The 13630-nt window shown below is 41.8% G+C and overlaps 1 protein-coding gene across 2 annotated transcripts in view; it reads right to left on the reverse strand.

Moving 5' to 3' along the window:
• Nucleotides 1-13630, reverse strand: part of ptprn2 (protein tyrosine phosphatase, receptor type N2) — a 125175-nt gene that overhangs the window by 80887 nt on the left and 30658 nt on the right. For both annotated transcript variants that reach the window (XM_022767220.1, XM_022767219.1), the window contains 6 exons: nt 13134-13402; nt 8628-9081; nt 8156-8452; nt 7866-7906; nt 6913-7337; nt 3962-4048 (listed from right to left, as the gene is read on the reverse strand). In XM_022767220.1, the coding sequence (XP_022622941.1) occupies nt 3962-4048; nt 6913-7337; nt 7866-7906; nt 8156-8452; nt 8628-9081; nt 13134-13402 (1573 nt within the window). The remainder of the gene's footprint in view (nt 1-3961; nt 4049-6912; nt 7338-7865; nt 7907-8155; nt 8453-8627; nt 9082-13133; nt 13403-13630) is intronic.

Here is a 13630-nt window from a genome sequence, read left to right on the forward strand (position 1 = left end):
TTCTGATGATGATTTTCCAGCCATTCCAGGCAGCCATTGACTTCCATTCATTTAGATCTAGGGCGAAAATCTGCTGTATTTGCTGACTCTTGAAACCTGCTTAACTTGTGTAATCCATCACAGTTAACATCAAGTCCGCATTTTTATATATCTAAGTTACATTACTATTGCATGGTTATGCAGTTTAAAGGAATAGATCGATGCCACTCTCCTGTCTGTATATTACCATTATTTGTCAATACCCGAGGTTTAGAGGTGCAGGTAGGAAGGTTTTGTTACCTTCAGACAGAGACAGCCCAGCTGTTTCCCACTGTTTCTGGTCTATATGCTAAGCTAAGCTAACCAGCTGCTAGTTGTTGGTTCATAAATAATATACGGTACAGACATGAGAGCGGTGTCAATCTTCTATTTCAACTTTCAGCAAGCAAGTAAAACAGCATGTTTCCCAAAACGTCAAACTATTCCTTGAAGCACTGATTGATATAATAAAATCTAAATGAAATAGATAAAATGTAACAAACATTAATACAAACTTTATGTTTACTTTGATAGATTACTCAAGCAAGTTTACTGCTTACTGATTTTGAATGGAAGCCAATCGCTGCCTAGACTGCTATAAAAATTCCTTACAAACAAAACTTGCAAAAACACTGGCATGGTCCTTTATGTTTTATCGGAGTTGAAAAGTGGCTTCAGAGGTATTGTTTATGACAGATATAATTACAAAGTTGTGGTCGGACGGGGGTTGATATCAGTCCATAATTTCTACATGGCGAACAAAAACTGGCGACTCTGAACATGCAACACTGAGCTGCAAAGTCTACTTCCTCCATCTTTCCAAAAGCCTTAAATCATCAAACCATTTCAGTACGTCATCATGTCTGCACTGTTATGTCCTGGAAAGTGTACATACATTTTTAGTCTACTACCTGCCAGACTGTATGACAGAGAGGGAGATTCATCAGACTGCCAGAATGCTATGACCCAGACCCACTCACGATCAGTCAGTCCGCTACAGAGCCGGTGACACTTGCTCGGCCAGGAGCAATATATGAGCCAATACCGCCAGACAGACGGACCCAACCATGCACCAGTGCATTTGTGAAAATGATCACACACAAATACACACATACACGGCTCTGAAAGAAATATGTCCTTCTCTAATGCCTTCACCTGGGCTCTGTTTGCTCTCGTAAATGTCAATATTTCCACAATCTTTACCCCTGCCTCCATTCTCCCCGGCCGACGGTTTTCTGTCAGAGATCTCAATGCATCTCAAATTGAACTGACGTGATTTTTTTTTTTTTTTCCTCAAGCCACACAAACCCTATTTAAATATACGAGGGGGGGAAAACAGTGCCACGGTGGGGAGATGCAGTTAGAAGATAGATAAGTTATCTAGAGGACTTCACACTGCCTCCTGTGTTATCGAATGTGTAAGCCCGGACTTCATATTAGCTCTGCTGGTGGGACATGATGAGTGTGTATGTGGAGACTGGTTGGCGGGATATTGGCAGGGGGCATGTGTGTGTGTGTGTGTGTGTGCCTGCACAGACTGTGTGTAAGGATGGACTTGTGAGCGTGTGTCCCACTCCCCCTAGTGTTTCTGACAAGTAAAACACTTACGTCATCTGAAAAAGGCACATATTATCCCCCAGCCCATCATCATCATCCACAACTACAATTTCAGATCTCTTTTGAAAAGGGAATATTTTGTGGTGATTACTGTAGTAGCAAGCTCAAACATAATTGTGTTCTGCATCTGAAAATCGCAACAACATCCAAAGCTTCAGCCCCCTCTTCTCACTCTCTCCGTCTGAAATTCTCTGCCTCCCTGTATCACCGCTCTCGTCTTCCTATCAGGGCCCATCAGGGCGAGTGAGAGAGAGAGCGGCCCCAGAAGCAGGGCGGCGTGATCTGACCCAGCTCTCGTACTCGAGCCGCCTCATATTCAGACATAGGCTTTCAAACACTCACCTGCCGTGGTCGCACAGCAAGAGGCACAATGGGCTTGCGTCACGTCTTCCGTCTCGCCTATTTCTACATGAATGCGCTTTCATTACTTTGTAAAAGGAAAGAGAACGGGGATAAACAAGCCGGAACAGGAGGATATTTTCTGCGTTTGTCTTCTGTATAGAATACTGTTATCAATATGAGGTGAGCTTTATTTCTTAGGCATATGACTATGGCTTTTACACTGGCGTAATAGCTTTAATTCACTGTGATCACAAATATATGCAGCAGTGGAAAAAATTAAGTACATATACCAAGGTTCTACATTTATTTGACCCCTATAGCAGCTAGATTCAGATTTTACAAACATAATGCAGGGGTTTTCTAAGTCTGACACTGTGGGCCCCACCTTTTGGCAAACTGGCACCATTAAAAGTATGCCAAATTAGCTAATAGCAGTACCGGATGGCAATGTGCCCATGGATGACTGGGATACTTTGACACTGTAGAAAACTTTAAAACGTGATGATTCTCTGGAAGTTCTGGAGTTACAAGGAGCATCTGTTTCTATGATTTCTCAGCAGAATTACTGATGTTTTTTTCGTAACGGACACCTGAGATAATGATGTCATTGGAAAGTGTATGTCACATTTATTCTAAAAATAAGTGTATTGTGTGTGCGTGTTAAGATTTGACGGAGTTATGACTCAAAGAAAGAGGATTCAGTTAGTCAGACACCAACTGTCTCTGCAAAACTGCATCAGTAAGGCTGGGTGAACTCAATATATAGCAATGAAATAATCAAATGAATCCCTACGTGATGAACTGCTTTCCACTGTTATGTATTAAATCAGACAAAACCTTTACTACATTTTGCTATTAAAACCTCTGTATCATTACTATTAATGCTGGACTTGTAAACTGCATTGTTTTTACTTTTACTTGAGTACAAGATCTGAACACTACCCCCACCACATGATGGTACAGTGCAATATCGTCACCAGCTATTCATCAGCATCCAGATAATGACACTACTCATTATGTGCATCAGTTGAGTGATGTGAAATGACAGGTGAAATAACAAGATTAACTCAATCAGTGCCAGCATGATGACACATCCTGGTGTTCTTGCTCATCAAAACTAAATGTGGAGGCTGGATTTAAAGACGGGAGATCAGAGCATCTCCTTGGTTGCCTTTATTTTGAGGTCACTGAGCGTATTTTCAGTGTTGAACACTAGATACAGAATGCTGTCTGACAGTTTTCCCTCTCAGTAGCTATTATCCAAGCCAGAAGAGTCTGTATCTACAGTTGCAGTGCAGCCGCAGACTGCAGTGCACCGGCTTTGGTGTTCGTATGCTGCGGGTGTTTCTGAACCACCCAGACTTCACTTCTCCTGCAGGAGCATCTTGAAAGGCTTGTCAGATCTTAGGCGAACACATCTCCTCTGCCTCCTACATGGTCTGACACCAAATGTACAGCAGAACCATGGTACAAGCACAAACCAGCCTTGGTTCAAGGACAGTTCGCCCGCTCATTAATATATTAACCGCCTCCTGCTGGACTACTTTCTCTATTTCCAGCTCTTTATCTACTGTTGCTACTCCTTCTCTCTCTTCCTCTCTTTGACTGCTCTCTTTTTGACAAGGCATACAGTGACAATAGTGGCGAGGCAGTGTTTTGAATACAATGGAGACATCAGTATGTGTCTGGAGGTAATTAGGCCTGATTTCTCTCCCTGAAAGAAGTCAAACACTCCAAAAGGTCAGGAAAACAACAAACGCCTACAGTCTCTGGCAGTGTGGCACAGTATTTTCACACAAACAGTCCTTGTAGTGTCTGGACAACTTTCACTCTGTTTTCCTGAGCTCAAAGGCACAAAACAAAACTGTTTCAAATGCTTTAAATGTGGCCAATTATTTCTTATGCGACGTATGTCCTGTAAATTGTAAAGTCAATCGTTATTTGTGACGGTGTGAGTGTGCACAGGAGGTTCGTCTGTACATACGAGAGCTGGGTGAGGTCTGCAGCGTGGAGGTTCAGCCTCTGCGTCAGCCGCTCCATGAGGTCCAAGCCTTGGTCAGTGGTGAGGGAGCTGGGGGAGAAACACACAGACAGCTGGGCATCACGTTTGGAGGTCCATGCCCATACAAGATACACGCAGCCGTTCAGGCGTTAAAACGCTTTTTTTTTTTCTTTTTCTTTTTTCTTTTTTTTTTTTAGGGAGATACTGCCACAATTCATACCCACAAATGGGTCATTGCACACAAGCAAAAGCTACGGTTGTCTGAATGGATGTACTGCACACATGTACACACCCGCAGACAGACACACACAGGCACACACAAACACAAACAAACACACAAAGCGCCGTGCCAAGGGAAAAGGGATCAGCTGCCTCTTCAGGCTTGGTAAATCACCTGCTTTTTTCCAGCAATGAGACAAACAATAAGGTGCAAATGGAACCTGCATGAGGTGTAATGGCTGTATCATATGGACGCGCCTTTCTCCCCCTTCCCTTCTCTCATCTTTCTTTTTCTTCACCTACATTCACTTTCTTTCTGTCGCACGCACGTACGCCCAAAGTAAAACATGATAACACAGAGTACACAAACACAACGCCGCGCACGCGCCCTCACGGCGAGATGAGAATAATAAGGTGCAAATGGAATGGAGGTGAAGTGTAATGGTGGTCTGATAAAGCCATGCCTCATCTCAGCTCAGTCCACGGCTGCTCTCTCACTCAGAGAGTAAATCGCCAAGGAAATAGACCAAACAAAGGCAATCTGCAGGCCAACGCGCTGGATGGAGAAAATGAGAAGGGCATACACACAAACACACACAGAAAGCTACTTTATTGCTGACAGCTTAACCTGGAACCACTGAGACCGCCGAGACCGCCAAGTGACTGCAAGGTGACATGCACCAAAAAGTCATGGATCATAATCAGACAGTGGTCGAATTTTCTTACCACTCCATAGCGGAGAAATGTGAAATGAACTGGGAAACAGTTGCATTATCAGTTCTATGGTATCTATTAGATATATTCAAGTAAAATGTCATGCTGAGATATCTTGTTTAGCTTGTATATGAAACCACACCACAATAGCTTTCCTCTAACAGAACACAGAACAGTGTACTGTGCATGAGTGGCTGATTCACTCCACCTTTGAGAGAGTGGGTGGTTCTTTTTTCTCTACTTTTTGAGGGGTTTTGAAAGTTAAAGATTCACCGAAGCAATTCCAGACACGTTTGCATCCCTCTGCGGTAATTCTAGCAACTGGAGAGCTCCAGGAGTGACTTGGTTGTTGATGCTAGCACTTTTCCCCTTGGGTTTCTCTCTGTCTCTCTCTTCTATCCATTCCTTTCGACTTCCCCCTCCACACATACATACACACACACACACACCATCCCACCTCTCCCCTATTCCCCAAACCCCCCCCCACTACCACCACCACAATGTCAGGAGCTGTCAGATAAGCAGGTTTGCGTAGCCTCACTGCAGGGTGCGAAGCAGCTGGGGATAACAACCATGCAATCATGAGGTCTGCAGCAAATGCTCTGCACCTCTATAGGCCAACTATAGGTGTCGGCTAGGTGGGCTGAGGATAGACATGGAGGAGGACGTGAAGATATTTCACTCAGAAGGTGACCTATTTCTTTCCCCTGGCACATATCGCACCGCTTATATTGTGCGTTTACGTCTTAATCTGCGTTTCTATACGTGTGGCAATAAGGTGACGAAGATTGTACCCATCTGAGCTTTATGAGCCTACGTCTCTTGAACAGCTGAAGGACAACCCACTGACACTGGACTTGATAACGCCATAAAGGGATTTGAGAGAGGGCCAGGGGCGAAGACACAGTCGATAGGAACTTATCTTTGCTGAGCCTGAGCTGAGTGAGAGGTGAGCGAGAAGGAGAGAGAGAGAGAGAGAAAGAACTTGGCTACCCTTCCTGACAAAGTATCATCATTAAAGCTGTAATACAGCACAGTAATACCCACACACTGAGGGACTTATCATCCCTGCTATTGTAATCAGGTGCAGCACACACTAAGGACTTCAAACTACTGTATCCTTTTCCATAAAGACGTGAATATGTGGGCGGTTTTGACAGAAACTGCGTCTCTTAAAGGCAGTTTTAAGTGACTGAACAAAGCAGACATATGCTTGGTATGTAAAATGAATGCTTTGAAACAGCTCCAACAGTACGGCTCACAACTCACGGGTGGGGCAATAAACTATAATATAAAGCATCTACGAACGACATAATAACCACTTACGAGAGAGCGGCTTTTACAAGGTTGACGGTGATGCTTTTTGCATATGCTGTAGGTTTTCAAGTACAATAACTAAGGTAGTAGAGGTTATTGACATACAGTAAAGTAATGTACATAAAGTCACAACAGTATAAAACAGAGCTACACTTAATATAAATGTAGTTCACAGACACACAGGTCTCATCTATAATGTTGCCCTGGACAACTTATACAAAAAACCAGCGCAATACTGTTTTTTCTTTGCAGTCTTATCTATTTTGCATTGACCAATGTCCCATACAACAGCATGTATAGCATAAGTTAGTCTGCAACATCCCCAGATTGGCAGCTTTTCGAATACACACAGCTCATCAGGAAAAAAAGGACCAAACAACACAAACATTAATATTATAAAATGCCTAAAAAGCCACAGAAAAGGCACCTTCATGAATAATTTATTTACCTTAATGAATTTAAATGCAATAATTATTTGTAGACTAATTCCTTAATTTCTAATCATGAGCTACAGTTTGTATTATGTTTATAGAAGTGAGGCACTAACTCAAATTTCTTTATTCTTGAATCTGATTCTGAATATTATGATTTAAAAACGACATTACAATCCCAATCATTGTAATATCAATATGTAACACTGTTGGCAGCGGCTAGCTAACTAGCATAATGTGAATCATACTCACTCTAAGCCGGTGATAATGTAGCCAAAGTGTCTGTCCTTCCCTCTGCTGGAGAATTCCTTCACCCCCACATGGACCAGCTGAGTTTTGACTCTCATGTCCTTCTTCTCCGGCTCCTCCAGCTGCTTCTTCCCCGCAGGGGCCTGAATCCCCTGCATCCATTTCTCAATCTCTGAGTCCACCTGTGCATCGGGGCCCACTGCGCCGCCAGCTAACCGCAGGGTGGAGCCTTCCTTTGGAGGCACAGCCACGGTCTTCTCCTCCCAGCGGTGGGGTACGGGAACTTGACCCTGCGTCGTCCGGCTCTTGACGCTCTCCAGTCCGACCATTTTCTGAAGGGGAGCCGGTGGCCCACTGTTGCCCTCCGGAGCATCACCGAAGGGCTCCAGGTTGAGGTAGTCCAGCAGCTTGGAGAAGAAGGCTGCATGCTGTGTTGAATCAAACATTTCTCTTTAGAAAAGTGAAGGAATTCTCTTCTTTATTTTACCTATAAATTACTTTTAATTTCCTCTTCGAAGAAATTTGATTAAATTCTGAGGAAAAATTAATTATTAACTTAAATTCTATTTGAAATGTCACTGATTGAAAAGGTATGAATTTGTGTCACATTCACTGATGTGTTTGTGTCTGAGTGCTGGTTCAAGGTAATGTCATCCTTTTTCCTTCCAAATTATTAAGAAGTACATTTAGTGACTTTACTTTCTTCCTACAAGTTAAATAAAAAAATACATGGCATCATACAAAACTATTTCAATTAACTAAGTTAGACAATGATCAAGTCATTTTTTGTACTTTACTTCCAAGTTCTACGAATTACAAAGAAAATGCTAGTGTGCACAACTTTGAAATCACCCGTATTTGAAGTAGCATTCAAAAGTGAATAAAGTCTAAGTGTGGACATGTCTCACTCCCTGAGAAACCAATTTGTTGCTTGAGCAGAGTAATTTTAAATTCACCTTGTCAACAGGCTCTTTGTCTGCACCATCTATTTGTTGGCCTGGAAACAAACACAATGTATGTGAGCAGATTGTGTGAAGTTTTCTTTTGTATTTAGCAAAGAAAACAATCATGACTCAAAATGAAAGACTCAAAAATACATTTGGCAGCATTATCTATGAGGATTATATAAACAAAGCATTATTGGGACATTTCTAAATTACAATGCAATATAGTGTTATATCTATGACAGAAAATAAACACAGCTACTTTCAACATTGCCAGCTTTTATTCTCTTTTACACACCCACCTTGCTGTTTCATTCTAAGTGAGTCTTTCTGGTTTGGATCCTGCCCTTTGTCTGATTTCAGGTCCTGGTATCGATTCAGTTGCATGGATGCCAGTGGCTCCCTGTTACCCTCCATGTCCCCCCTGGAGTCAGCAGCTCCTAGTCCTGGCTGGGCCCCAACAGCGGGCTGCTCCTCATCCACCTCCTGCAGAGCTCCTGTGATGACCTCAGCCAGCTGGTCCAGGTCGTTGCCCATTAAAGCCTCCATGTTGATGCTGTGCCTTCCCAGCTGGTTCACCACATTCTGGATGAATCGCTCTGGACAGGAAAGAGAGAAGAACGAGTCACAATTTAAAAAAGAAAATCAATTTAAGTGTATTCAAATAAAAACACAAAATTCCCCAAAAAGTGGATAAACAAACAATTGTGATGCAAATATAAAAGCCAGGGTGTGAAATATCTATAACAAGCTATTAAATGATGCTGATCTTACCATCCACGACACTAAGAGGCTCTTTGGCAGTCAGTCGGTTTGAACCGGCCTTGAACAGCAGTCTGTCTAGATTGGGCCTCTGGGTCTTGGAGCCAAAAGCCACCTGAGACTGCAGCTTTGCATCTTCACTTGGAGATGGCCGGATGTAGTTAAGGTAGCGGAGCTTTCCTTTGGGCCGGGAAGCCTCTCCACCTGGGGTGCCCAGCTGAGTGCCTGGTGCCCCGGTAAGAAGCCGTTCCAGATGGCTGGAAAGCAGCTTGCTCTTTCCCGGGTCTCGGTTGGTGTAGGTTGTACTGAGCTTGGGGTGCCTGCCCTCTCCGCTCTGGGTAAAGACCTTGGTAAGAGGAGGTTGGCCAGCTCCTTTCTGAAGGCTGTAGACAGTGGTTTCCTTCCAGCCCTGCTGGGGTTTTGGCCGGCTGGGCTCCGAATCACCATCAGACTTGATGTCTTCATTCTTTAATAAAGCACACCCATTTAGCACATTTAGACCTTTGCTAATATGTCAAAGCCATGCTAGCAGCTATGCTATAGATGGCAATAATATGGGGTTAAAAAAAATTTGAGTTGTAAAGTGATTTCCTGAGTGAATTCCTAAGTTTGTAGTTGTAAATCAACCTTTGTGAACCCGTAAAATAAATCTGTATGAGTACTTCAAGTCTGTGCGAGTGTAGAAAAGGTTTGTATTTGTAGAATTAAAAGAGACTGTGTGAATAAATTCGGAGGTTACACAAAGACACTGTGAAAAAAGAAGCGCTTTTGTACAGATACAAAGCTGAAGGCTGAAAAATGAAAAACTCAGAGCTCGAAGTTCCCACACTGTATGTGACACTGAAGCTACAAGTATGAATTTTGACCCCCGTTTTTTTTTTTTTTTTTTACAACTGAATCTGATTGGGCAATGACAGTCCAATCACGAACTAACCCTAACCCAATCACCTTTTGACCCTAATTTGAGCCCATACAATTGCGGTCTGAGAGTTTATCCACCGCTTTGGTCCAGACTGAAATTAAACTACTACTGGAACTACTGGATTGGCTGACAGGAAATTTTGCATGGAAATTTATGGCCCCAGGCGGTGAATCCTACTGACTTTGTTGATCTCATGACTGTTCTTCTAGTGCCACTAGCAGGTCAACTTTTCACTTATCTACTGAAACATCACTTATTGGATGGACTGACAAAATCCTATTGGGCAACTTTTTTTGCTTAATGTCCTTGTTTGTAAGGATTTGCTGCTTTGCTTTGTCTTATGTGATAGCACATTGAATATCTTTGGACTTTGGAGGATTGGACATCATTAAATAAGCTATTTAAAGGCTTAGGTCTTAGCCTTAGGCTGTAGAAAATTGTATTGTGTTATATTTCACTAGATTCTGACATTTCATACACAATTAATTATTTGAGAAAATAATCTGCAGATTAATTGATATGAAAATAATCATTAGTTACAGCTCTAGTTCCCGACTATATATCCTTGTCCTGTCCTCTTGGACATTCATGTAATAACATGACATAATAACATTTTTTCTTATTGGTGTAACTATGTCCATTTTGGTCCTTGGGCCAAAATGCCTGCAAAACTAATGATATTCCTATCAGCCTCAGCTGTACTTCATGTTGAATGCTAATTAGCTAATGTGGTAAACATTATACGGTACCTTTTCAACATTAGTATGTTAGTATTGTCACTGTGGACATGTTAGCCTGCTGATATTAGCATTTAGCTAAAAGCCTCGGTGTGTGAAAGTACTGCCTCACAGAGTCGTTAGCGTGGCTATAGACTCTTAGTCTTGTTTTGTTCTTTTGTGCAAAGCTGAAGTGACAACATTCATATGATAAATATTCAGCTCTGCTTCAGGTCGGCAATAGTTTTTTTTTTTTTTTTTTTTTTTCCCACCATGAAAACATTAAACGGGTTGTACTGGGTCAGCATTGTTGTGACAGGCTTTAGTAGAAAAAGAGAGGCAACCTGGGCTCGACTAGACAGGACAGGATATGAATAGGGATTCTAGATCAAAGACAACTGCCCTTGGAAATTGCATTATGGAAATCACAGATGAGATAGTGTCACTCAAAGAGTAATTTCATGCATTTCCACAACACACAACAAACTTTAAAAGCATATCCACTGTGTCAGGGAAGTAGCAGCAATCCCTTATCTAAAAAGAAAAATTATGAGTGATCTGATTTCAAAGTTAGCCATATGAGTTTCTATTTGACACACTGTTAGATTACAATGCACTGGCACAGAGGTATTTAGAAGCCTTTTAACCATTTGGCAGTAGCTGGCACCAAAATGTGTGATTTTGTCCTTTCTTCTCTCTGAGGAAGAGAAATCGTCTTGTCTGAATCATAAGGGCCCACGCTTCAATTGAGCATACAGTATATCCGATCCATTGAGCAGCATTATTATCCATGTTGCTGCTGCACTAATACTAACCATCTCCCTTGGTGCCATTTTCTGTCCTTCAAATGTATATAGAGAAAATGTCAGTCTTTCCATGCCCGGCATACTGAGAGGCCATAATGGCATTAACACAGCGAGACGGGTGTGCTCTGCCATTCATGCTAACCATCTTTGCCTTTTTCCATCACGCTACACAACAAAGGACCTCATCTCATCAATAAGGAAGGTCCTGAACTCTTCAACTTTGCATTATGGCTGCACTGACACAGCAGCAGGAAGCGGCTCGGCTATGAAGGATGCTGAGCACATTTCACACAAAGCTGGGGTTCCACCCTAAATATGAGGATTGAATAATGTAAAGAGGTGATGGAAGATCTTTGTGTAAAAGGGTCCCTGCTCAGTGGGAGAGGGGGCGAAAGACAGAGAGCGAGAAACAAAAGCAAAGCGGGGATGAGAGGGCGACCCCGGCAAAAGACAGATACTGACTCTTTCAAAGGGAATAGGAAGAGGCCCTTCCATAATTTAGCCTAGGAAATGTGTTTTTTATGGTTTGTTTACTTATGCAGTATGGACCAATATTTATAGCCTCCACCCTTGACCTAAATGCTACTGTATATCTCTAGCCAAGCGGTTAGATTACGGCATTAAATACAGTAAGTTTCTTTAGAGGTTATTCCAACAACTTAATATGTTACGTCCTACCAAAGATAGATTTAGATAGTAATAAAAGACATTAATTTGGAAATGAACGGAATAATGAAAATTTTTATATCCGCCTACAACTCTGAATACGACATCAAAATTATTTCCAGGATATAGAACTGCCTTTCAAATAGAAAATCTGAAGAGGCACTGTATGTTAAGGAGAAATGGGACAGGGAAAGTAATAGGGTGGCATATGATTTGCCTAACACAGTGGAAAACTACAAGTTCCCTTATTTGGAGGGAGCTTTGTTAGAAGAATTTGGTTAGGTTTATCCTCTATCCCTTCTAGATTCAATGTTCTGTATTTATGTAATATCCCACAAGAGATAAACTCAAAAAATAGAACCCTGACAATTCTACTGGCTGCATGTAAAAACAGACTGCGCAGACGTAGTTCACCAAATATACACAATGGAGAAATTCACATATTCACTCAGAGGACACCAAGAAAATTTTACCAATGTGTGGTCAAGGTGGATTGGTTATATCAGACCCCAAAGGGCAAGACTTTAAGTGAGACATATGGGCATAACTTGAATATTATCATTCCCCCCTGTGCGTTGCACATAGTTCTGTTTTTTGGTACCAGAAGTGGATGCCTGCGAAATATGGCCAATGAAGATATGAAGATGAATTTCGTTATGTTTTATTATGTTTACTTTGCCCTAGAACAGTAAGAAAATTATAATTTCGTTTACTTATTTATCTAGTTTTTGCTACTTTTTCTTTCTTTCTTTGCTAACCAATTCTTCAAAGTGTGACTTTGAGAGTGTTAAGGAAATGTTTAATAATAGTATGGATGCCTTGAAGATGAATCTGTTGAAAATTGACTTGGATGGGTTTTTTTTTTTTTCAGCCTGATGGCTTATGTGTTTCTTTCCCTTAAGCACTTTCATTTTGTTGTGGTGTATAAATGTCAAAACAGGTGTGAAGTGAAATATTTGTAATTGTCTTCTGTAAATCCTCTGGATGCCAAAAATTGAAGCAGCAGAGGCTGAGATATCTCCACTTTTAGTCTCAGATCTCACATTTCTTATATTGAGCTAGATAGCATATTTTCATCAGACCCTCCCTCGCTTGTCTTTTAAACCATACACCTCCAGTTTGTAAGAGGCTCTGTGGAAAGAAGTCTCGAGCCCAAGTTATGATAACCCTAATTATAGCAACGGGGTTACTTTTTTTTAAACTTTACTGAGCTCCTTCCAAAGCCACAGAGGACATTATACAACTGTTTTTACTGGCTAAGTGGCAGGCGGTGCTCCTTCAGAAGACTAAACTGAACTTCATGTGTAAACTCTTAAGTGTGCCTCTTAATTCTTCAGTTAATACCCTGCATAATTTTTGTGAACTTGTCATACAACTGCTACAAGTCTTCAGTGTGCAGGACTCTCACCTTAACTTTCTGAGCTCCATGCCGTTGGACTCCCGGTTGTCCAACTACCTCAGCCTGCGGCAGGAAGCCCAGACCTGTCAGGTACTGCTGAAGGTTTCTGCTCAGCTCTGCCTGCGCAGGCCTCAGTTTCACATCTCTGGAGCTGCTGTAGGCGGTCAGGCGGTCAGGGGGGCTCGGAGGAGTGGTTTGATGGCGGAGGGGGACATTCCTCAGTTTGGAGAGCTCTCTAGAGATGACCTGCTGAGTGATGTCATCCTGCCAGGTTAAACCTGGAAAAAAAAAAAAAAAAAAAAAAAAAAAAAAAGAGGTGAGGTTGAAACTCTAGATAACCAGATTTCTTCAGATATGTCCAGTTCAGGTAAAGACATGAAACAAGTAGTAGAACCTTATTTGGTCAACATATTCATTGAAGCACCTAAGATTAATGACATAAAATACACTACAAAACTAAAAAAACTATTCTTCTGTCCATGTCAAACAGAAATGGGATAGGAAAT

This window comes from Seriola dumerili, unplaced genomic scaffold, assembly GCF_002260705.1.
Source record: "Seriola dumerili isolate Sdu_G_001 unplaced genomic scaffold, Sdu_1.0 BDQW01001124.1, whole genome shotgun sequence".
Lineage (NCBI taxonomy): Eukaryota > Metazoa > Chordata > Actinopteri > Carangiformes > Carangidae > Seriola > Seriola dumerili.